Below are 21970 nucleotides of genomic sequence, written 5' to 3' on the forward strand. Positions count from 1 at the left end.
ACAATCTGCATATTCTCTGTGAATTCTTGAAACTATGTTCTGTGCAGATATAGAGAAGTCTTTGGTCAGTTTTTGTGCTGTATGCAATCTACTAAGCTCTTTAGAAGGGATAGGCAAGGAAGGAGAGGTGGGGGTGTGGCTCTGTACATTAGGGAGTGTTTTGATTGTATAGAGCTAGAGTCCAGTGATGATAAAGTCGAGTGTTTATGGGTAAGGTTGAAGGGGAAGGCAAATAAGGGAGATGTTGTGCTGGGAGTATGCTACAGACCACCTGGCCAGGATGAGGAGACAGATGAAGTTTTCTATAAGTGGCTGGCTGAAATCTCGGAATCGCCAGCCCTTGTTCTGGTTGGGGACTTCAACCAGCAGGGTATCTGCTGGAAATATAACACAGCAGAGAGCAGGCAGGCTAGGAGGTTCCTTGAGTGCATGGAAGATAACTTCCTGACACAACTGATAGGTGAGCCTACCAGGGGAGGTGTCTTGCTGGACCTTCTGTTCACAAACAGAGAAGGACTAGTGGGAGATGTGGTGGTCGGAGGTCATCTTGGGTTTAGTGATCATGAAATGGTCAAGTTTTCAATTCATAGCGATGTAAGGAGGAGGGTTAGCAAAACCTCCACCTTGGACTTCCGTAGGGCAGACTTTGACGTGTTCAGGACACTGGTTGAGAGAGTCCCTTGGGAGACAGTCCTGAAGGGCAAAGGAGTCCAGGAAGGCTGGATGCTTTTCAAGAAGGAAATCTTAAAGGCCTAGGAGCAGGCTGTCCCCAAGTGTCGCAAGTCTAAAGGGCGTGGAAAATTGCCAGTCTGGATGAACAAGGAACTTCGCATGGGACTTAGGAATAAAAGGAGGGTTTACCATGTTTGGAAGGAGGGACAGGCAACTCAGGGGGAGTACAGAGATCTCATTAGGTCATACAGAGAGAAAATTAGGAAGGCAAAAGCCCAGCTGGAGCTCAACTTGGCCACTAACATTAAGGACAACAAAAAAAGCTTTTATAAACACATCAACAAAAAGAGAGCCAGGGAGAATCTCCATCCCTTACTGGATGCTGGGGGTAAAGTTGCAACCAAGGACGAGGAGAAGGCTGAGATACTGAATGCCTTCTTTGCCTCTGTCTTCAATAGTCAGACCAGCTATCCCCAGGGTGCTCAGCCTCCTGAGCTGGAAGATAAGGATGGAGAGCAGAACAACCCACCCATAATCCAGGAGGAAGTAGTCAGTGATCTGCTTCTGCACCTAGACACACATAAGTCTATGGGGCCAGATGGGATTGACCCAAGAGTACTCAGGGAGCTGGCGGGAGAGCTCACCAAGCCTCTCTCCATCATTTATCAACAATCCTGGTCAACAGGGCGGGTGCCAGATGACTGGAGGGTGGCTAATGTGATGCCCATCTACAAGAATGGTCAGAAGGAGGATCCAGGGAACTACAGGCCTGTCAGCCTGACCTCGGTACCAGGAAAGATCATGGAGAGGATCATCTTGAGTGAGCTCCCATGGCAAGTGCAGGGCGGCCAAGGGATCAGGGCCAGCCAGCATGGGTTTAGGAAAGGGAGGTCCTGCTTAACCAACCTGATCTCTTTCTATGACCATGTGACCCGCCTTCTGGACACAGGGAAGGCTGTGGACATTGTCTATCTGGACTTTGGTAAGGCCTTTGACACCGTCCCCCACAGCATTCTCCTGGAGAAGCCGGCGAATCATGGCATAGACAAGTGTACTCTTCGCTGGGTAAAAAACTGGCTGGATGGCTGTGCCCAGAGAGTTGTGATTAATGGGGTGAAATCCTCTTGGCGGCCGGTCACCAGTGGTGTCCCTCAGGGCTCAGTTTTGGGGCCAGTTTTGTTTAATGTCTTTATCAATGATCTGGATGAGGGGATTGAGTGCACCCTCAGTAAGTTTGCAGACGACACCAAGCTAGGTGGGAGTGTTGATCTGTTTGAGGGTAGGAAGGCTCTACAGAGGGGGACCTGGACAGGCTGGATCGATGGGCCAAGGCCAATCGTATGAGGTTTAATAAGGCCAAGTGCCGGGTCCTGCATTTCGGTCACAACAACCCCAAGCAACGCTACAGGCTTGGGGCAGAGTGGCTGGAAAGCTGCCCAGCAGAAAAGGACCTGGGGGTGCTGGTGGACGGCCAGCTTAACATGAGCCAGCAGTGTGCCCAGGTGGCCCAGAAGGCCAACAGCATTCTGGCTTGTATCAGGAATAGCATGGCCAGCAGGAGCAGGGAAGTGATCGTGTCTCTGTACTCAGCACTGGTGAGGCCTCACCGCGAGTACTGTGTTCAGTTCTGGGCCCCTCTGTACAAGAGGGACATTGAAGTGCTGGAGCGTGTCCAGAGGAGAGCTACCAGGCTGGTGAGGGGTCTGGAGACCAGGTCATATGAGGAGAGGCTGAGGGAGCTGGGCATGTTCCGCTTGGAGAAGAGGAGGCTGAGGGGAGACCTCATTGCCCTCTACAACTACCTGAAAGGAGGTTGGAGAGAGGCAGGTGTTGGCCTCTTCTCCCAGGTGAATAATGACAGGACCAGAGGAAATGGTCTGAAGTTGCAGCAGGGGAGGTTTAGGTTAGATATTAGGAAGAATTACTTTACTGAAAGAGTGGTCAGGCACTGGAACAGCCTGCCCAGGGAGGTGGTGGAGTCACCATCCCTAGAGGTATTTAAGAAACGTCTAGATTTGGCACTTCAGGGCATGCTCTAGTGGCAGAGATTGTAGGTTGTCTGGTTGTACTCGATGATCTTAAGGGTCCCTTCCAACCATGAAGATTCTGTGATACTACAGAAAGTGTGCTACTCTGACATTAAATATGAAAATGAAGTAACACTAGGGCAAGAAGAGTGAAAATTTTTGTATCTTTTAGGTTTCTTTGTTCACCTGTATATTTATTCTATGTATATAGAAAAAACAGTGGCTTAAAAAACTGAAGTACAGTTTAGTAATAGGATAATGTTGCTGTTTCACAGCAACAAATTATTTTTTTTTAATGTAAAAGAGGATAATACCTGTTCAAAGGTAAAGCCAAAGGGTTATTTATGTGAGAGTCGTGTATCTGGGTTTATTTAAGAGTGGGAGTAAATACAACATTCTCAAATGCAAAACTAACATGGTACAATAAAATTTCCTTGCAAAATTTTCCAGTAAAATGATAAAATTTGTTGATTTCTAAAAAATCTAGATAGTGCCTTGTAGTTCTTATTACCTTGGTATGCTTCAGTAATCCTTAGTTAGTAAAATAAACTCTCCTACTTTTCTTCTCCAATGATAAAGTTCCATACTGAATAAACTCAGTCTTTTAAGAGTCACTTAGCTTATTACCTTGTATAAATATATATTTAGAACATTTTTCCTGTCCGCAGATAAGCCTATTGGTGTTCAGTTGCAGCTGATAAGTGAGTTTGTTCATTCCACATCTTGTATATGTTGAATAAACTCTAGAGAATCTCACTAGTTGAAGATGATAATTACTTTTTCCTTTTTAGGAAAAAGGCATGCGTCTTTCTCAGACAAAGTACTGGAAAATAAAAAACCAACATTATTTTGTCATTTGGCTTTTGATTCTTTCTCCAGACATAACTCTGAAGGGCAAGAAAAAAAGGGTTTGAATCCAGTAAATACAGTGCTTTCTGAAAGCACCACATGACTTCTTTGTGATACCTGGATAATATCATGATATCTGATGATATCTGGAGTTTAAGGGTGGTTAAGAGTGTGGCTGCCTCCTCCAGCATCTCCAGTCCCAGGACTCCCTCCTGCCTGTCCCGTGGTGCCCACCCTGGTACCTGGGCCCTACGAGCTGTGGGATGTGGCTGCTGCTTTCCCCCTTGCTCGTTCAACCAGTAGCACAGCCGAGCAGGTATCCCAGTGACAGACGGGTCACTGACAGGGCCACCACACGGATTGCCGCAGACAAGGCACTGCCTTCAACAGCACCCACGTAAAACATAAACATAGGCAGCCAAGTCCCTGTCTCCGTATTGGCAGATAGAGATAGAAGGTCACTAGGGACACAGAAGTCCGGACCCCCCCACACCCCCTGTTTTACATATGACTAGTCCTCTTTACACAACTTTCTGTCCGTTCCTCCCCGTTCCCTAACCCTGCATGGTCCCTCATCAGATTGCTTAGTCCCTCCAACATCCCAAGCCCCCAGTTTGCAAAGTCCTGTTTGCCTGCAGTTTCTTGGTAGCCCACCATTTAGTGTGTCTGGCGAGGTGATTATTTTTCTTGGGCGTTTTTTTTTTCTCCATTCTGTTTTTCTGTCATGTTTCTGTCTGTATATGTTGTTTATGGCTTCCTCCTTTTCTTATTATCCATTTTTACACTGGAAAAGTCGTTGACCAGATACCCTTAAAGGAGCAGACACTCATATTCCACACACCCTTTACAGGTTTCATTTAGGCACGTTGTAGTGCAGAGTAGCTGTGAGGTCCTTGTGAATACACCCTCTCAAGGTTAGATAGCAGGATTAAGGAAACGCTAGCTTCTTCCCACCGTTAAAATTGAGAATTTTAAACTTTTTTTTTTCTGATCAGGTAGCTTTGATTATTAAATAGAAGTGGAATTGGTCCATTAGTATGAAATAGTTAAGAAAACACCATCCAAACAGATCTTGGCTTTAACAGAGGGGCCTGATGGTACAGTCATTAAAGAGGAGAATATTTTTTTCTAGAAGTTAGTGAGAGTCTTCAGTGTCTTGGAGAGTTTCACAGGCCTTGGGAAGAAAGCCACAGATAACCATGAACTGTATGATATTTGCAATTTAAATAAAAGTTAATGTTTTCAGCAGTATCACTGTATCATCGTCTTTTCAGAGAGGGGCACAAGAAAAAAAAAACTACTCTTCTCCATCAGTGTATTCACGCTGTGCTATTTTTTGTTTTCAGTTGTGCTATTCATTGTTATAATTTAAATGCTCTCATTTTGATGTTTTTCAGGTCAGAAGGTGTGCTATGGCGGTCTCAAGCATTCTTGCTACAAGTTAGCTTATTTCCAGGACTTGTCTAGACGCGTGGGCTTTGAGGAGGCCCGCCAAGCTTGTGAAATGGATGGTGGGGCTTTGCTGAGCCTGGAAAGCGAAGCTGAGCAGCAACTAATAGAAAACATGTTGCAAAACCTTACCAAATCGGGCTCCGGGATTTCTGATGGTGATTTCTGGATTGGGTTGTGGAGAAGTGGCAATGAACTAGCCACCTCAAGTCCTTGCCCCAACCTCTACAAGTGGGCAGATGGAAGTATTTCACCATTCAGGTAAGTCTGTAAAACTGGTTATTGAGGTTTCGTAGAAAGAAATGGAGAGCGAAATGCCTGGCAAGTCAAGTTTTCTATAAAGAAGCTTGGAGACTTGCTGCCCCATAGAAGTTAGTAACACGACTCCTTAACTTCTCCAGACAACAGGGGAGCTGGCAGCCAGGGTTTTGAATTTGAAGCTGTAAAAAGACAGCATAGTGTAGCTTCAGCCTACAATTTTCTTTGCTTCGTCTCAGGAGTTTGCCTTTGTATGGCTTTTCGGAGGTTTTTATGCCCCACAGAGAGGATTTGGGATGTGGTCTGAAAGCACGCAGACAAATTCTGCAAGACTCTGGCCACCTCGAATCAGGGAGCCAGCCAGCAAGTAAATTAACGCATGTTACTTAGTGTAAATGGCTCTGTTTATACCCTGTCTTTTGAAAAGCTTTTAATTTCCTGATTAAGCAAAAGGCCGGAGTAGCAGCAGCTCACAGGACTCAGGCCAAAGGGACAGGTAAGAGACAGATAGGAAGGAAAACAGGTAACAGCAGTATAGTGTTATTTCTGCATAAGTGCTTTGGCAGTTCAGATTTTTTTTTTTTTAAGATCCAGAGATGTGGAGCCCAGCCCCTAAACTCCTTTCATGAAGGAGTTATGGGAAGTGCCGCATATCTTTGAAGAGGACGGGGCCATTGGAGTTGACTAGTTTTCGTTGATGTAAACTCTTTTGCTTGGCTTCCTGATGAATCTTACTTTCAAAATTTGAAAGTTTTTCTTTGTGTACCACTAGAAATTGGTATACAGATGAGCCTTCCTGTGGAAGTGAAGCCTGCGTTGTGATGTATCATCAGCCGACTGCAAACCCTGGTCTGGGAGGGCCATACCTTTATCAGTGGAATGATGACAGATGCAACATGAAGCACAATTTTATCTGCAAGTATGGCCCAGGTAGGTGAAACTCAAGTTACATTTCACAGGTGGGACGCTTTCTTAGAAAAATAACTGCCTCTTTCTTGTGGCCTGTGGTACCGATTCCTTCAGTGTCTGAGTGGCTGAGCTAACATTAACAGGGATGTAATAAATCAAATCTATTGGTAGTTTAAGCAAAAATACCTGTATCCAGTAAGAATGTTTTCAAGGCTAGCTTCACTATCATGCATTCCCAGACTTACTTTAATTCATTCACTAGTCGTTTTGTTCTCCAAAAAGTGTTTTAAGCGGCCATTTTCTACTTCCCTTGTTCACTATCAAGTAGGATGACCAAGATATCTCTTGGTCCTACTGTAAAAAAAAAAAAAAAAATTACCCTGTCCTTGTAGTTGCAGACCTCTGACGTTTTATACCAATTTACGTGTGATGGCTGTTTCTAACAGTTTTGGATTACAGAAAGAAGTTCCAGAACAGCAAGAAGAAAATTCTGCACTCATACATGTAGATTTATCGATAGGAAAAGCAGACGCACACTAGTTCAGATGGTGACAGGAAAAGCCAGGTCTTAGGCAATTTGGCTGTACTTCCAGACATGACATAGGTTGTGTATATGTCAGTAGAGGAAATGTGAACTATAAACTAGAACTCTGTGCAAACAGAAAAAGGACATGAAAAGTAAACTTTCAAGTTGAGCCTGTAACAGTTTCTACTTTTGGGGGTACTTACAGTAAATGAAAACATGTCTTTCAGCAGGATCATGGAAATAATTTTAAATAATTTATGGTGTCTGCTTTTCAAAAACTAAGCTGAAAGTCAGAATGCATATGAAATCCTACTCTTAGCAGCTATTTGATCTACCCAGTTCTGCAGTTTCCTACCTGCTTTCTCCATGCTCATGACCCAGCAATAATCACATTCTTTGTAGGGAACGGTCTGTCTGTAGAGATCCAGACTATTTTCTTCCTTCAGTTTTGGTGGATAGATAGCTTTCTCACTGTCTAGTATCTTAATGCAGATATTAATGGCAATTAATATTGCAAGCAAATATTAAATACTTGGAAGGCTTGATATACCCACGCATTTCATCCTACCCCCCAAATCTGTTCCTCCTTCTAAAATTATTGGTGATTATTTCTGTTTCATGATGATCAGTTATCACCTTGGTCACACAGGCCTTGCAAGGAACTGTGATGTATACAATTTTATCACTTTTACAACCGATCACAGTTATTTTGAAATAGGAGAAAACAATAAAAATGTTTTAAGTTGTTAAAATAGCAACATTTTTTATGTCAGAAAATGCAGGCTTGATGAAAAGGGCTCAGTTTCAAGTATATTTCATATCCTTAAAAATAAACAAATTTAAGTGAAATAATTATTCTGTAATAAAGAATTACTTACCATTCTAATTATGACGTGTTAAAGATTTTTTTTCCTGAAAAAATGCCAGGTATTTTGGATTGGCAGAAAACAAAGTGATAACAGTAACAATGAAAATGAATTTATGTTTCTTTCACTATGTTGAGATAGATTAGTAGTGTATAATGAGGCATATAATAAGGCAAACAATATATAGGTAGATTATTATTAGGACTGACATTGTTATGCAGCTAGATAGAGTACTGCTGAATTGTAGCTATTTGCTTTTCAAGCTGTAGGAATTGTGCTCTTTAGCTAAACAGACTGTTCTCCCAAAATGTATTTTTCTATCACAGGCAGAAGAGTAGATGCAGAAATGTATACAAATAGTTATATGACATTTCTTTCACTGCCTGAGGGAAGTGCCACAGTGTAAGAAAATTACATTTGCTATCTAAAAACTAGTGAGAATTACAAATGACCTTCCCCCCCCCGCCCCCAATCACTGTAATAGCTTCAACGTCAGCCATTTGCAATACAAAATACAACCATTTTACTGGGAGTATTAAGGTGCCACATGCTTATTGAATTTCGCTTTGTTATCCGAGTATATTGTTTTTCACAACTTTCCCGTCTGTTTTGAGTATATGGTGTGCGATACCAGTCATAGGCCAAAACGCAGAGGTTGTAGGTGACCACGATGAAGTTACATCCAATTGTGTCAGCAGCAAGTTCGGGGCAGCCCTTGTCAGGCAGTCTCACTCAAGCAGCAGCTATATTTCTGGTAGTCCCTTTGAGTTTTTTCTAAGCCCCTTTTATACTGCCTCCCTTGACAGCATTTACTGTTGCAATGTTCGGTCTGGCTTTAGATCATATTGATCATTCAGCGATCTTTAATTTAATTATAGTTGGTAATTGCAACCACATTTAGTTCCTGTCCAGCTCCTGTAGGTTTGATTATGCAATCAAATTAAAAACTCATCTCTTCTGCTGTCTTGAGCCAGCACTCAGTTCTTTGTGCTGTTTTGATATCTTTCTTTATATATGGCCAAGCGTAGCCAGTTTTTATCAGATGAAGGAATTGCCTTTGTTCTGGTAGGCTTTATTGCTTCTTCGATTTCTCCCAGCATTTTGTGCTTATCAGGACACTTGGAACTGCAGGCTCATAGCGCTATTCTGTTAATATGATATTACGATAAAGGAATGGTATTCAAACAATCGTGCAGATTCCACTCCTATGGCCAATAGGAGGTAATTAGTTCTGTAATCTTTGTAAACTTTTTGTTGTAACAATATCCCTAGCAAGCCTCTGCAATACAGCTCAAAGCCATGAGGTGGTTCTCTAGTTTCTGGTGCATTATGAGAAATACGATACTATCACTCCTCTTCCAGTAACTTCACTTCTATACGTGATGCATTAGAACCCGCTTCCCATGATTAGTATTGTAGGGCTGCCTGTTACAAAACCAAACTACCTGAAGCTGACATCTAACCTCAAAAACTTGTGCTGCTTTGTTTTGCTTCATAGCCAATGTTCTGTAAGCGTATTTTTGAAAATGTGCGTAAGATTTAAATATTAATCAAAAGCGCTTCCTCTCATATTGTTTTAGGGTCGTGTGCACAAATGAACTTTTGAATATGTTAGGAGTTTTATTCAGCACAAGAAATTAAGGGATTCGGTGATTTATCCAGTAATTTAGGAGAAGCCACCAAGAAATGGAACTAGAATGAGCTATAGCCCTTTTCCAAGTGTTGAAAATATATGAACTGGAAGTGATTTGACATTAGTTTGCGAATAGTCTTTGGTAAGACGATTAAATGTTAAAGAATTAGTCAATTATTGTTTTTGGATAATGTATCTCTGCGATACTGCATGCAAAACAATGAAAACATCTATTTTATTGCACACACTTTTTGTTCTTTAACAATTGATTTCAAATATTGATTTAACAGATAATGTCTTAGAAAAAGAATTAGGGGACAGAGCGGAGCCAGATCACGGTAAGAAATTTTGTAACATCGAATTGAGTTGCAATGGTAAATACATAAATATAAGGATAGCTTACAAGAACCTCCAAAATTACTCAAGTTTAACAGACACAGTTTAGAACTGGAACATGTGAAAAATGAATCCTTTAGAGAGCAATAACTACAAATATATGGCTATTGTTCAGAATAGCACTGCTCATCATTCTTGTTCCAGATGTAATCCCAATTTTGGAATAAAATCTTTTCTATATGTTTATATCCATCAGTTTAATCAAGCCTGAAAATGTTAATTTTTCCAATGTCAATTAAGATATAATTACTATTAATTTATTTAACAACATAACAGCCATATTTTGTACTCACTGTTTTCATAAAATCACAGAATCATGGAATCGCCTAGGTTGGAAGGTTCCTTTCAGATCATCTAGTCCGTCCATCAACCTAACTCTGACAAAAACCCATCACTAAACCATATCACTAAGCACTACGTCTACCCCTCTTTTAAATGTCTGATATCCTTTTCAGGTATCTTTCCAACAGTGCCAGCAGGAAATCCTTATGACACAAGCAAACCAGAAGATCAGTATCATGTTATTGCAACTGAAACAGGTAATATGTTCATATGAATTTACTGTTCTGGTAAAAATATTAACAGTGGAGTCAGTTAAATTAATCTTTAACAGCTTCCATTATTGTCAGTGGGAGGAAGCAGTCTATTTCCCCAGGAAGTGCCCTGAAAAAGTATACTTTTGAATAACATTTCAAGAGTTTTAGTCAGTTCTTTTTGTAACTGTGGAAACAAATTATTTCCATATCTCCCCAAACTTTGATCCAAATTTACAGGTTAACAGTCCGTGAAATTGCACCATTGTCTCTGACCCTGGTGACTCTCTGTCAAGACACAAGGTTTCACCGGTGTTCACCCAGCTGTGGAGTGTCACCTTCTAGGCTGTGGTAACCTTGTCTCTTTCCATCTCCTCCCCACCTCTTCCCCAAGTTGTGTACAAACATATGGTGCATACATTATCTTTTATATCCGATACCTGGGCTCACAAAAACGGCACAAATGAATATTTTCTAGCAGGCAGGGCATAAAGCTTTCCGTTGTCTGCAGAATGAGGACTGTGACATAGCTCCCCTGAGCGTTCTGTGTTTTAAGGAATACCACATGCCAAAGGGAGTTAAGGGCTTTGCTGAGATTTCTAGCAGAGAAGGCTCTTGGTATTTTGAAAATGGATACCCGCTGCCTAAGAGCTTGCTGTAATGCTCCTAGCTACTTCATTTTGCAATTTATGTCCTTAACAGAGTCCTGTGGTTCATGACGAGTTGTAGCATGGCCTTAATTCAGGGAATTTAACATCTCTGAGGAGCAGCTCAGGATTTTACAGGATTACAGTATGGGATTATGGAAAACTGGCACTCCCTTTCCACTCTTGTTGGCTGGATTTGAGCCATTTTCCTAACTGATGTTCCTGTTGTTTGTAACTCCAGAGGAATGAATATACTAATTAACTGTTTTTTTGAAATCAATAATCCTGTTTATACAAACCATGCAAAGACTCTGTATCTAAAAAACTCATAAACAAACCCAATCTGAATATTCACATTTATTCTTGCTGGTGAAAATATGTTCAAAAGGGGACAACGGGTAAGAAAGTCCCCACAATTTGTATGTTAAATGTATACTCTTATAAAACATGGGCGTATAGTTACTGAAAACCAGGCAGACCCATTCTGGAAGTTGTAGACCCCATCCTCTATTCTAGGTAGATAATAGTCTCAGTTTGTACGTTTTCCCACTCCTTTGGCCCAGACACCTGCAGGGGAGCACCTTTAGCCCTTTCCTCATTAGTCAAGGAAAGTGTACCTTTGCCTTTTAAGGGGAATGGGGACACAAGAGCTGGGTTTGTTCCTTTTGTGGTCCTGCACGCATGGAAATCCAACATGCAAGGGCAACTGAGTACACAGGTTATATGGCCTGTAAAAATAATAGGCTGTGAAATGTACTCGCTTTAAATATTTGAGTTTTCAATTACAAAATTGGAAATGTCAGAATTTAAGTCCTTAAGATACGTTTTGAACATTGCTGGAGAAGTGCTATTTTATTCTTGATATTGCTGAGTCATCTTTTGGAGCTCTTCCTATAGAAGAAATGTATAAGTGTTCTTTTGTGTAACTTAACGTGTTTCTGATATTTTAATCCAGATTTTTACTCACATGGTTAAGAATATTTCAACATGGGAGACATTAATGAGAACTTTTTGGTTTGTAGGTATAATTCCAAACCTAATTTACGTCGTAATACCCACTATACCATTACTGCTGTTGATACTAGTGGCTTTTGGGACTTGCTGTTTCCAGATGCTTCATAAAAGGTAAAGTATACTAATCCAAAATGGTTTTATAATGCAGAATTCATGTTTCCATTGGCAAGCTATTCATACTGAAGGACTGCTTACGTCTGTCCCCATATATGCAATTAAGCATCTTTTCATCTGGTAAATCCAAGTCGTTTACAGCTGAACGTTCACCATCAGGCTTTTCCGCAATGCACTGAAATAGTTCCAGGTCTCTCAAAGTATATTGCCACTATGACTTCATCTCTTTCTGAAGAAGGTATCTTTGCTGACCATTTGATAGGCTGAGCTACTGGCAGCAATTTTCCTTCACCTCTTCCATCATTATTAGCACCTACACAGCACCTGGGGTTTGGGGAATAACACTGGGGTGCTCACTGATAGAGGGCGAACTCAAGAACTCACCTCAGTTTCTGACCAAAAGTGCCATTTGTTTGAAGGATAAACCCAAGGGGCCAGCAGCTGTTTAATGCTGTTCCAGAGCACATCTTATACCTATGACAGATGAGCCACTGGAGCAGATAAATCAAAAACAGAAAGCAAAACCATGTTTTGAGCCACACGCCAGTGCCACTCCTTTGTACACCATGTATCTGTCAAAAAAAGATGCATAAAGTAAATAGACATGTGTACATAGATGTAGTACCAAACAGTTGTATTATTATGCAAATAAGAAACATTTCAGTCTATGGAAAAGGATATGTTTTGATTCACATTTTAAAATTCTTGGAACTTTTTATCTTTCTCAAAATGTGATATACCAAGATATGACAACATATAATATTTTTTTTTCTGAACTAATCTTTCTGAAAATTTTAAGGATATCTTTCATTCTGCAGGTCTTGTGGTTGTTTTGGTTTTTTTTTTTCAGGAAGCGTTCTCAAATTAATGCAATCCAGAAAAGTTTAAAGTGAAATATGTCTTATGTATAAACACTATTTTGGCAAAATGGCAAGAGTGATAAACAGATTCACAAGCTGTTATCCCTCTTGAAGAGCAGGAATACTAGTAAGGAATATGACACCACTGTTTTAGGAAATTAGAAAAAAAAAATCTTCCTTACTTTGAGTCTTTACTTTTTCTTTGTGGTTTTTATTTTGCATTTTCTGCAAATAGCTGAAATACCTTATTTCAAGTAAGAAAACACTCCAAACACTGCTAATATCTGTATGAGTGAGCGCAGACTGATGTTTGCAGCACTCCCTAGTGATGTGTCTCATTGAAAGAAGTGAACACAAAGATATTATGAGGTCTTCATCGTAAAGTAGATTGTGTCTTTGTTATGCACTTTCCTATAAAGAAAAGGAAAATGTGCACTTTCCAACCTGTCTTATGGCAGGTAAATTCGTTATTGTGAAAGGTTGTATCCAAGCCTCAACACTGGGGCTGTAGAAGGTTGGAAACTCAAAGCAAAAAGAGTAATAAAGGAATCATATGTATAACAATTACAATGATATACGTAATCTAAAGCTGGAACCCTTATTACAGTGGACCTGGATTTCTTGGTAAGTATGACATACGTGTTCATATCTTTTCTAGTAGCTCTTTCTCTCCCGAGAAAAGGTTCAGCTCTCGAATACTCCTGGGAAAACGATGAGAGATTCATGGCCCACTGAAATCAATAGAAATAGTAGTGTCGACTTCAGTGAGCTTTGATCAGGCCTTTGATGCTATAGCAGTTCATCCAGAAGTAATTCATCTGAACTTCCAAGACTTAAAAGTTGCATGACATGATATTGGAAATTCAGCTTGGAAGATTGTACTCTTTGTCTTAGATAATTAGTTTGGTAGATTAAATGATACAAAAATCAGGGAGAAAATGGATTTGAATCAAAACAGATTTTTTTTTTCAGAATGTTCATTTTGGCTTGTACCAAAGCTTTTAATTTAAAAAAATAAACCAAAGATTCATATAAATCAAAAGAGGATATTCTAGTATGACAAAAAATGAAGTATTTTCTTTTTTATCTGTTGAAACATAACTTTGTTTTTAAAAAATGTTTCCACATCTATTTTCAGTTATATTTCCAGATATGACCTACCTTGCAAATCATTTTGGTTCATCACAAATACACAGTTCTTGGGTAAAAAGCAAATCAAAAAAGAGGCAACCACTTGAACTGATTATCTGGATATTTTGGAGCTTTAGGAAAAGGATTCTGTCCTGCTGGGGAAGGAGGGATCCCCAACTTTCCAAATGAACCTGACTTCTCATTCTTTTTTAGGCTTCCACAACATGGTGACCTTTCCTCTGAAAGCCACAATCCATGGCCAACCAGGACATGCCTAGCTTGAAAGGTCATGACTAATTTTGCCTGGCGTTGGGCTCTTAAAGGGTAGTAATAAGGCAAAGCAAAACATCTTCCCTGTAGCTACTAGAAATGATCAGCTCATTCATGCTTAGATGCTCTCCCTTTCATTTCTTCCAGGGAAGCAAGGAGAAACTGCTTCAAAGACCCATCTCCATTATCATCTGAATGCCTTGCAGAAAGTTTAAATTCCAACCTGGTATATCTCTCAGTTTCTATGATTGCATTTGATGGTCAAAACAGCGATATGCTCAAGCTATTTGTTGCATCTTTCTTACCAAAACCTGTTTCCCGAACCAGATGTATAGCTGTTGAAAATCAGCATAGGTTCACTGAAGAAAAATTCAGTTTATACAGCTAAAGTTCTGATCCAAGGTATTTAGAAATTGTTCCTGCTGTGTGGCAAGGAATCTTCATTCAAAGAACTTCATCATTAATTTACAAAATATGCCTGATTTTACTGCATTAATCTGGAAGGAAGTAGTGAATCAGTTTCTTAAAGAAAGAAGTGCTGAGACTACTTGATTCATTGCAATTGCTTTGTTTATAGCATTGTGGCCTGATCTAAAGTCCACTGAAACCAATGGGAGTCTTTTCAATTACTCCAATGGGCTCAGGTACATAATGCATTACTTTGTAGGACTTCAGAGGTAAGTCTGGAGGGACTAAAAACTACTGTACCGTCCAGCTCCCTCAAAATACATTTTAAATCAACTCAGACTCGCTTACATTTATGCACCAGGAAAGGAGTAAAACTGAACGTATAGGACTGTTGGGATCTTGACTCTCAGGTTTCCAACTTACAGAATTATGTAGGGCTACTTCTCCTCCTCTGGTTTTTACTTAATTGGGAAAAAACATCAGTGTGAAATATTCTGGCCAGAGACTAAAACATTGTGGTTGAAATGCAGCTACAGTGGCTCATGAAGTGCCTTTTCTTTGCAGCAAACTGCAGTGTACTGTCATCTGCCATCTAAGTGAGGGAAGGTGGTGTGTTGTGGCAGCTGTAGCAGAGATGCTAACCATGTGGAAAGACTAACATCAACTTACAGAGTACCTCAGGGCTCCCTGTAAAGATCAGACAGATCATTTTTGCTGTAGTTTTGGAACCAGTTTTATCTTTTTTATTAAAAAAAACCCAAACACAAAACCTATTATTGACAGTTCTGAATGAAAACTAGGTCTAAGGAAGCTTTCCACCAGTCATTCATTGCTAGGAGTCTGATTCATGTGCCATTACTCCATTAGAATTTAGGTCAAGACCTGAAGGGAAGAGGCTTTCTGGTGTACCAGTAGATGCTGTCACCCATTAATGTACGGCGGTGACGGGGATGCGGCTCAGGATGTGTGTGGGCAGGGTTGCGGTAGCCCCCCGGGGTGGGTGGGCTGCACCCCGAGCACGTCGGACATGGGCTCAGGAGCGTGTGTGCCCCCATCCCCCATAAGTCCCCCCAGACAAGGCAAGCACCCAGCCTCCCACCACCCTGGTCAAACAGTGTCCACGCCCCTCTCTGAAAGGACCACTCTGTGAGCAGGTGTGGATGAATGTGAACTGAAAAAAAAGGGGGGGGGAAAAAAACCATAAAAAAACCTGAACAAAATGGTCCGGGTCACTTCAGTTCATTGGAGGAGCGCTGCTAAGCAGGGTGGTCTGGTAACTTTGGTAGCAGTTGCTTACCTCGACCCACCGCTGCGGTGCTGTGCTTGGTGCAGCATGGGCCACGGCCCTTTTGTGGATGGGGAACCCATGCTATGACAGCAACAAAGATGGCCTTCCGATAGGGGAGGACATACCCAGGTCTGATCACGAACCTGAATCAGGACTGCTAAGGCACACGTGCACTGAAAATAGTTTATATTTTTATCTTGCAGTAAAGGAAGAACAAAAACCAGTCCAAACCAGTCCACACTATGGATTTCAAAGACGCCTAGGAAGGACAGTAGCATGGAGGTATAATGATTTACTGACTGAAAACAAGGCAAAAATAACATTTTGCAGTCAGGCTGTATTATGATGTCGTCTAAGAACATTGGCTTGGAATGGCTTGAAAATGCAAAGGATCTACAAGAATGAACTGTAAGCTCCCCCTTGAGGCAAATGTTCAGATCACTTTTATATAATGTTTGGTTATTAATTCAGTAACAAACTATGCCATGCTAAATAAAGGGTATGTGTTTATTTTGCTAAGAGATGTAAGTTAGCTAGTATGTGAGCAATGAAATGAACAGAGCATTTGAAGTTTTTATGGGGAAATATCTACAATGTATCAGTTTTAAGACTGTTTGTAGTTAAACAAACCCTCTTTGTTTCCTTTAGTCTCTCATGCATTGTAACCTAGTTGATGTACTGTAAATGGAACTGACAATTTTACAGTGTAACAATTATTTATCTTTGCATAAACGTTTGATACAAAATATTTGTTTAGTATTTATTTGCACACTTAACACAGCTTTTGATTATTAAATATTAACACGGACGCTGGCAGAGATAGCCACCTTGTTGTGACATCGATCTGATGTGGCAAAATTCAAGGATACAAAAAAATCATTTGATGTCATATAATGAATCCACTTTGCCAGGGAATAACCATAACTTTTTGACACATTCAAGGTCAACACAAGTAACTTGGCAAGTGATACCTCATTAATGAGATGTCCTTTGAAGGCAGCCATTACTTAAGTAAAACATTTTTTTTTTTTTACCTTTTCTGAGGAAAAAAAAAAAATAATATCACAACGGGAAAGAATTTAAGATTAAAATTACTTGTTTCAGTAAATCTATGTTAAAAAGAAATCAAAGATCATTTAAATACAGCTAAAGGTTTGTTAGGAGTAATGTAATGTTGGATCAAAGAGACGACAAATGGCTTTTCTTGGAAGTGGCACTAATAGATTCATCCCAGCATTACTCAGACTATTAGCTAGAAAAGCTAATAGTTATTGTGTTAGAAAAGCTAAAAGTTAATTGTGTTAATTGATAGAAAGATTTAGAGGTAACCCTGATGCATTTAAAGTCGTCTTTTAGGGTTATTATTAACGTCATTAACGTCCATTCTCCTTGGTTGCTTAGGGGCTTTCTGCGCTGTGAGAATGGTTTTAGCAGTCGTTGGGAGCAGATCTTGGGGTGGTAGCGATGGCACTCTGGCTGATTTGTTGGTGACAGCCCGGTGCTGGAGCTGGAAGTGAAAAGGGGTTCTGCTGCAGTTGCAGCAAGCGTTCAAGAGCATGAGTTCAACCTAGCTGGTGCTACATCATTACCACAGATTCAAAACTACCGCTGGGTGGAAGCTGGGGAGCGATGGACAGAAGCAGAACTGTGTTACTCCTGGGGTTGCCTACGCTGTGCTAGCTGATGTTGACCACAGCTTGGAGTTCAGAGACTAATGTGTATCAATGTTTCTGAGTAAAGGAAAAGCATTTAAAAGTTCAATACCGCTAATACAAATTGTGCAATGCTATTGCTGAAGCACTCTTGGAAGCATCTTAACGTTGCTGTTAGGCCATGTTTTCACTCCCTCTTTGAAGAAGCCGTCCTCTGTACTTCAGGTGAAGTATTGCTATTCCTACTTAAAATACTCTGTAGTTTTTCCAGTCACAACTTCTTTCTTTGCTTGATTCCGTACTTTATTTTCCTTCGTAGTGATTGTAAATAGAGAGAAAATACTATGATCCTGCATGGTCACCAAGACCAGAATTGTTTTTCTCCTGACTTAAGCACTGCTTAACTCAACGGAGGGCAAGAGAGTCCTCTTTCTTGGGAACGGTTGTGGTAAAAAAAAAAAAGAATTAGTTCTTTTTAATCGTCTTGGAGGATAAACTTCCTTTAACTTAATTGAAGGATTAACTATTTCTTCGTACTTTGGGATTCCAAAAGACACATAAAGATGTAGCAATCAATATTACGATTAATGCAGCAAAAGTGATTTCTGTGCAGCAATTAAGAGATGCAAATACCTTTAGATGCCTGTCTTACGGGGTGAAGGTGATTGCTGGGCAGTTACCAGCATGGACCAGTCAAACTCTGTGTGACGGAAGAATGGGAAGCGGCACGCAAATCTTTTATTATAATGTACTCAGATTCTATATGTAAATAAAAAATATTCGTTATTGGGACAAAATATTTCCATATCATATCACCTGCTTAGGGGAAGGAAGTAGTTTCCTTCCATGTATTTCCTTTGCTTAGGATGTTGTTCCTAGATACCAGGTGAAATCTAAAGACACTTAAGAATCCTGTTTAGAAGACTGCAAATGGTGCACAGATCAAACTTATAGTCTAATGACTCCCACCTTTAAGTTGGTGATTCTTTTCCATGCAAAACATACAAATCCTACACATACACAAATTCTTTCATCTTTATTTCCCTTATTTCCCCCCACAAAAGGGAGATAGGAGTAAGGGTAAAAGAGGAAAGGGGGAAAGAGGTGTGTTGCACACTTGCAGAGAGAATACCTAGAAATTAGACTTTATGCTGGTATTTCCTTTGGATTTTGTTGGGGCTTAGAGAATCCAGAAAAACAACAACAGGTACTTACGCATCATGGTCCATTAGTGGAAACAGAATTGCTATTTAAAAAGAAAAAGTGCTCCAAAAAACCCCAACCAACCAACCAACAAAAAGCCTCAACCCTCTCTGTCCTTCATATTCACATTAAAATCTACAGAATGGAGAAAGGAAAATTATTTTCAATTTCAGGTGTCAGATTTCATCAACTAGAGCCACTTCAAATGAGCTTGTTGACTTTTACATACAGCTATGGGGTCCCCTCATGCTGACCACATTCCCTTCTGCTCACTGCCTCTCTAAATCTCTTCCAAATGGCAGCTGTAGGTGAGGGGAGGAACTGAAGGATGAACTGTAAACCTTAGCTAGTCCTCAGATGGATGGCATTATACTCCCACCACCCCTATTTTCCCCAGGGAACAGATTTTTATTTTTTTTTCCTTAGTGATCTTGGCCTCTTACAAGCATCTGAGAGAGAAAGCTCTTGTTTCCTTCTTTAATCTTTTAAAGTTTTTTGGTTGCAGGCACGTGTAAGTCAACATCAGGTTTCCACCCTCTATTTCAAAGTATTTTGGCTCTGTGACTCAACCGAAAATAATCTATGCTGCCCACGTGTTTTAACATAGTAATAACTGTTTTCTCCACAGGTTTATATGCAGGCAACTGAAGTCATGGATGCTGAACGAAGGCTAGAACGTGGTCAGCTCAAGTTACGTTAGTTCTATCTAGACAAAAATTAGTTGAAATAAAATGCATATTTTTAATTATACTGGCCTATATTACATATATGTTTCTATACCAGAGTTCATAATATGAAATTTTTTAGTCTGAGGGGGTGGTTTATGAATGTATACCTCAAAATACATCTATGCTTTGCATTTTGGGAAGCAAAAAATACACACAAATAAAAGTATATTACTGTATTTCTGGAAAGCACATTTTCTAGTGACTGTATCTGCTTTGAGTTGGGTCTCATATTTCATTAACAGACTGAAACACCATTTATGATAGTGATGTATGGTAAATAATGCAGAAATCATGTTGCATTTTAATTAAGCATTTTAACGTAATTGCTTCCTCGGAATCAATTTATACTGATAGCAGAACGCACTTTATTTTCGGTGACTGTTTTCAAGCAGAGTAACGGAAGAAACAGTAGTCCACTGTGAAAGCTAGGATTTGCAGCTTTAACATTCTGATGTTAAAAACTATGGGGGTTTATATGGCAGAAGGTGTCTAAAACACCTTTTCTCTTCTCTCTGGCTTAATTACCCCTGCCTGTGTTCCTTGTGGTCACAGATGTGTTGATAACGCGAAATATTTTGGTCTGGACCTAGTCCGCTAATGCTTATGAAGACCTGAAAACAGTTTGAGACTTGATATTTTTTTTTATCGGTGACTGCCAACTTGTGTTTGTAAGCCAGCCTTGTATTTTGAGCACTTCCTATCTGCATTTAGCGTTGTAAGCACCAAGTGGGGAAGCTCCTTACACAAATCATACATCTATATGTACGTGTGTAGATACACATAAACAGTAAGTTAGAATGCACTTTGTATTTTCATGCAGAACTTTGGAATTAAAATATATTAGATTCCCACACTGGGCTGAAAACAGAAATAAAAGAAATGCATCATATTACACAAACACTAAGACACCATTGAATTTAAGGCATTTCAACAAGTAGGTAGTTATATTTTAATAGAAACCTATTTAGAAAAGAGCTCAAGAAGAGAAAAAAAACCCCACTTTTTTGTTCTTCATATTCTTTCCCCTTTAGACTGCTGTAATGGGCTGTCGTGATAGTTTTTATATAAAGCATAAAATCAGTATTAAAAGTCACCAGTACAGAAAAAGCATGTAATGTATCAAAGGAACCCTGTTCCTTTTTATTCACTGGCAATAGCTGATACTCATTATTGTCAGATGTTTTTAAACATTACTTTTTATGAGAGGAAGTTGCAGTGTTGTGAATCTGTGCTTGGGTGTACACAGCACATATCTATAATTGCTTGAATAACTGCCAAGACACTTGCTTAAAAAGAAAACTAAAAAGCTACATTCAATCCTTATTTAACTCTATTAATTCCAAACGCATTACACAAGAGAGAACTTTTGGCTTACATTCAGTTTATTCATTAGAAAGCAGCATGATACATGATCAGCCTTTATGCACAGTCCATAGACCTCATTCCAGAGCTTTTTGTAATTTACAAGACAGAACTCCCATGAGCCCAGTTTAAACAGATAACGTATACCTTAATTTTGATATGTGTTGAGATAACTGAGAAGAGTTACCTATGCATTGAAATGAAAATTCACGTTGAAAAATACAGTGTCAAGACATAAAAACAGGTAGTGTTTGGCCTGAAATTAATAATTTATACCATATTTCAATAAAGCATTTGCAGTTTGCAAACTTTTTTACTGCCCGTGCTTTGTAAAGCCCTCCACTGGTGTTGAAAGAAACTGTTTCCCCATGGTCTCACACAAAATAAAAAGTAAAATGATAAAACTATTTGTTAACAAAACCACAGCATCTGCATTGAAATATTGCTCTCAATTGGTAATAGAGTTCTCAATTATTAATATTTTCCTCCCCAAAATTTAAATATGTGTTCAGTTTCTCTAACTGTAAGATTGGAATACCAGTGGTTTACATCACTAATACAATGGCTTACTTTCAACCTTTAAATTCTATTTCTATCACTAAAAATTATCAAGCTAATAGATGATTGTTTTGATCCAGTCTACAAACATGGTGACACGAACATACACTCCTGGTCTTTTGGGAAGTGCACACTCATAGCCAAATGATGTTACACCAACCAAAACCCACTTGTTACCATCTTCAAATGTCAGAGGACCACCTGAATCTCCCTGCAATATGAAATTCAAAAGTTAGAAGTGAACGGTGTCAACTCTGAAGCAGAGCCTGTTTATGACATTTTGTTTGTGCTGATCCTTACTCATTGTAGACATTGTATCCATATATATGTGAGAACAATATGACTTCTTCCATGTGGAAAAATTCTTGAAATAATCGATTTCCTTTTCTCCTTTTTTTTTTTTTTAAAGGATGTGATCTTATGCTTTTAACAGTCTTTCCATACAGGACTGGGTTTCAAATGATTTTTTTTTTTTTTTTTTTTTGCTTACTACTTTCACATTTAGCCCTTCATCTTTCATAAAGCCTGGGTAAATGTCTAGGATTATTTTTTAGTTGAATCTATTCAGCCAAAATGCAGTTCTATTTTTGGTCAACCCAGAGTTTCTGCAATTTCAA

General features: G+C 39.6%; 2 protein-coding genes across 5 annotated transcripts in view; one reads left to right on the top strand and one right to left on the bottom strand.

Moving 5' to 3' along the window:
• CHODL (chondrolectin) overlaps positions 1-16592 on the top strand; it is a 34374-nt gene extending 17782 nt beyond the window's left edge. The window contains exons 2-8 of one of the 4 annotated variants that reach the window (XM_074572852.1): positions 4946-5258; positions 6028-6185; positions 9480-9527; positions 10041-10124; positions 11788-11890; positions 14302-14380; positions 16054-16592. In XM_074572852.1, the coding sequence (XP_074428953.1) occupies positions 4946-5258; positions 6028-6185; positions 9480-9527; positions 10041-10124; positions 11788-11890; positions 14302-14380; positions 16054-16056 (788 nt within the window). In that variant the 3' untranslated portion in view covers positions 16057-16592. The remainder of the gene's footprint in view (positions 1-4945; positions 5259-6027; positions 6186-9479; positions 9528-10040; positions 10125-11787; positions 11891-14301; positions 14381-16053) is intronic. The other 3 variants (XM_074572851.1, XM_074572854.1, XM_074572853.1) reach the window with 3 other exon arrangements.
• A 4801-nt stretch (positions 16593-21393) lies between these two features.
• Positions 21394-21970, bottom strand: part of TMPRSS15 (transmembrane serine protease 15) — a 59228-nt gene continuing 58651 nt past the window's right edge. Inside the window, 1 exon segment of the mRNA XM_074572556.1 lies at positions 21394-21564. Within this exon segment, the coding sequence (XP_074428657.1) occupies positions 21394-21564 (171 nt within the window).

This window comes from Larus michahellis, chromosome 1 (genome assembly GCF_964199755.1).
Source record: "Larus michahellis chromosome 1, bLarMic1.1, whole genome shotgun sequence".
Lineage (NCBI taxonomy): Eukaryota > Metazoa > Chordata > Aves > Charadriiformes > Laridae > Larus > Larus michahellis.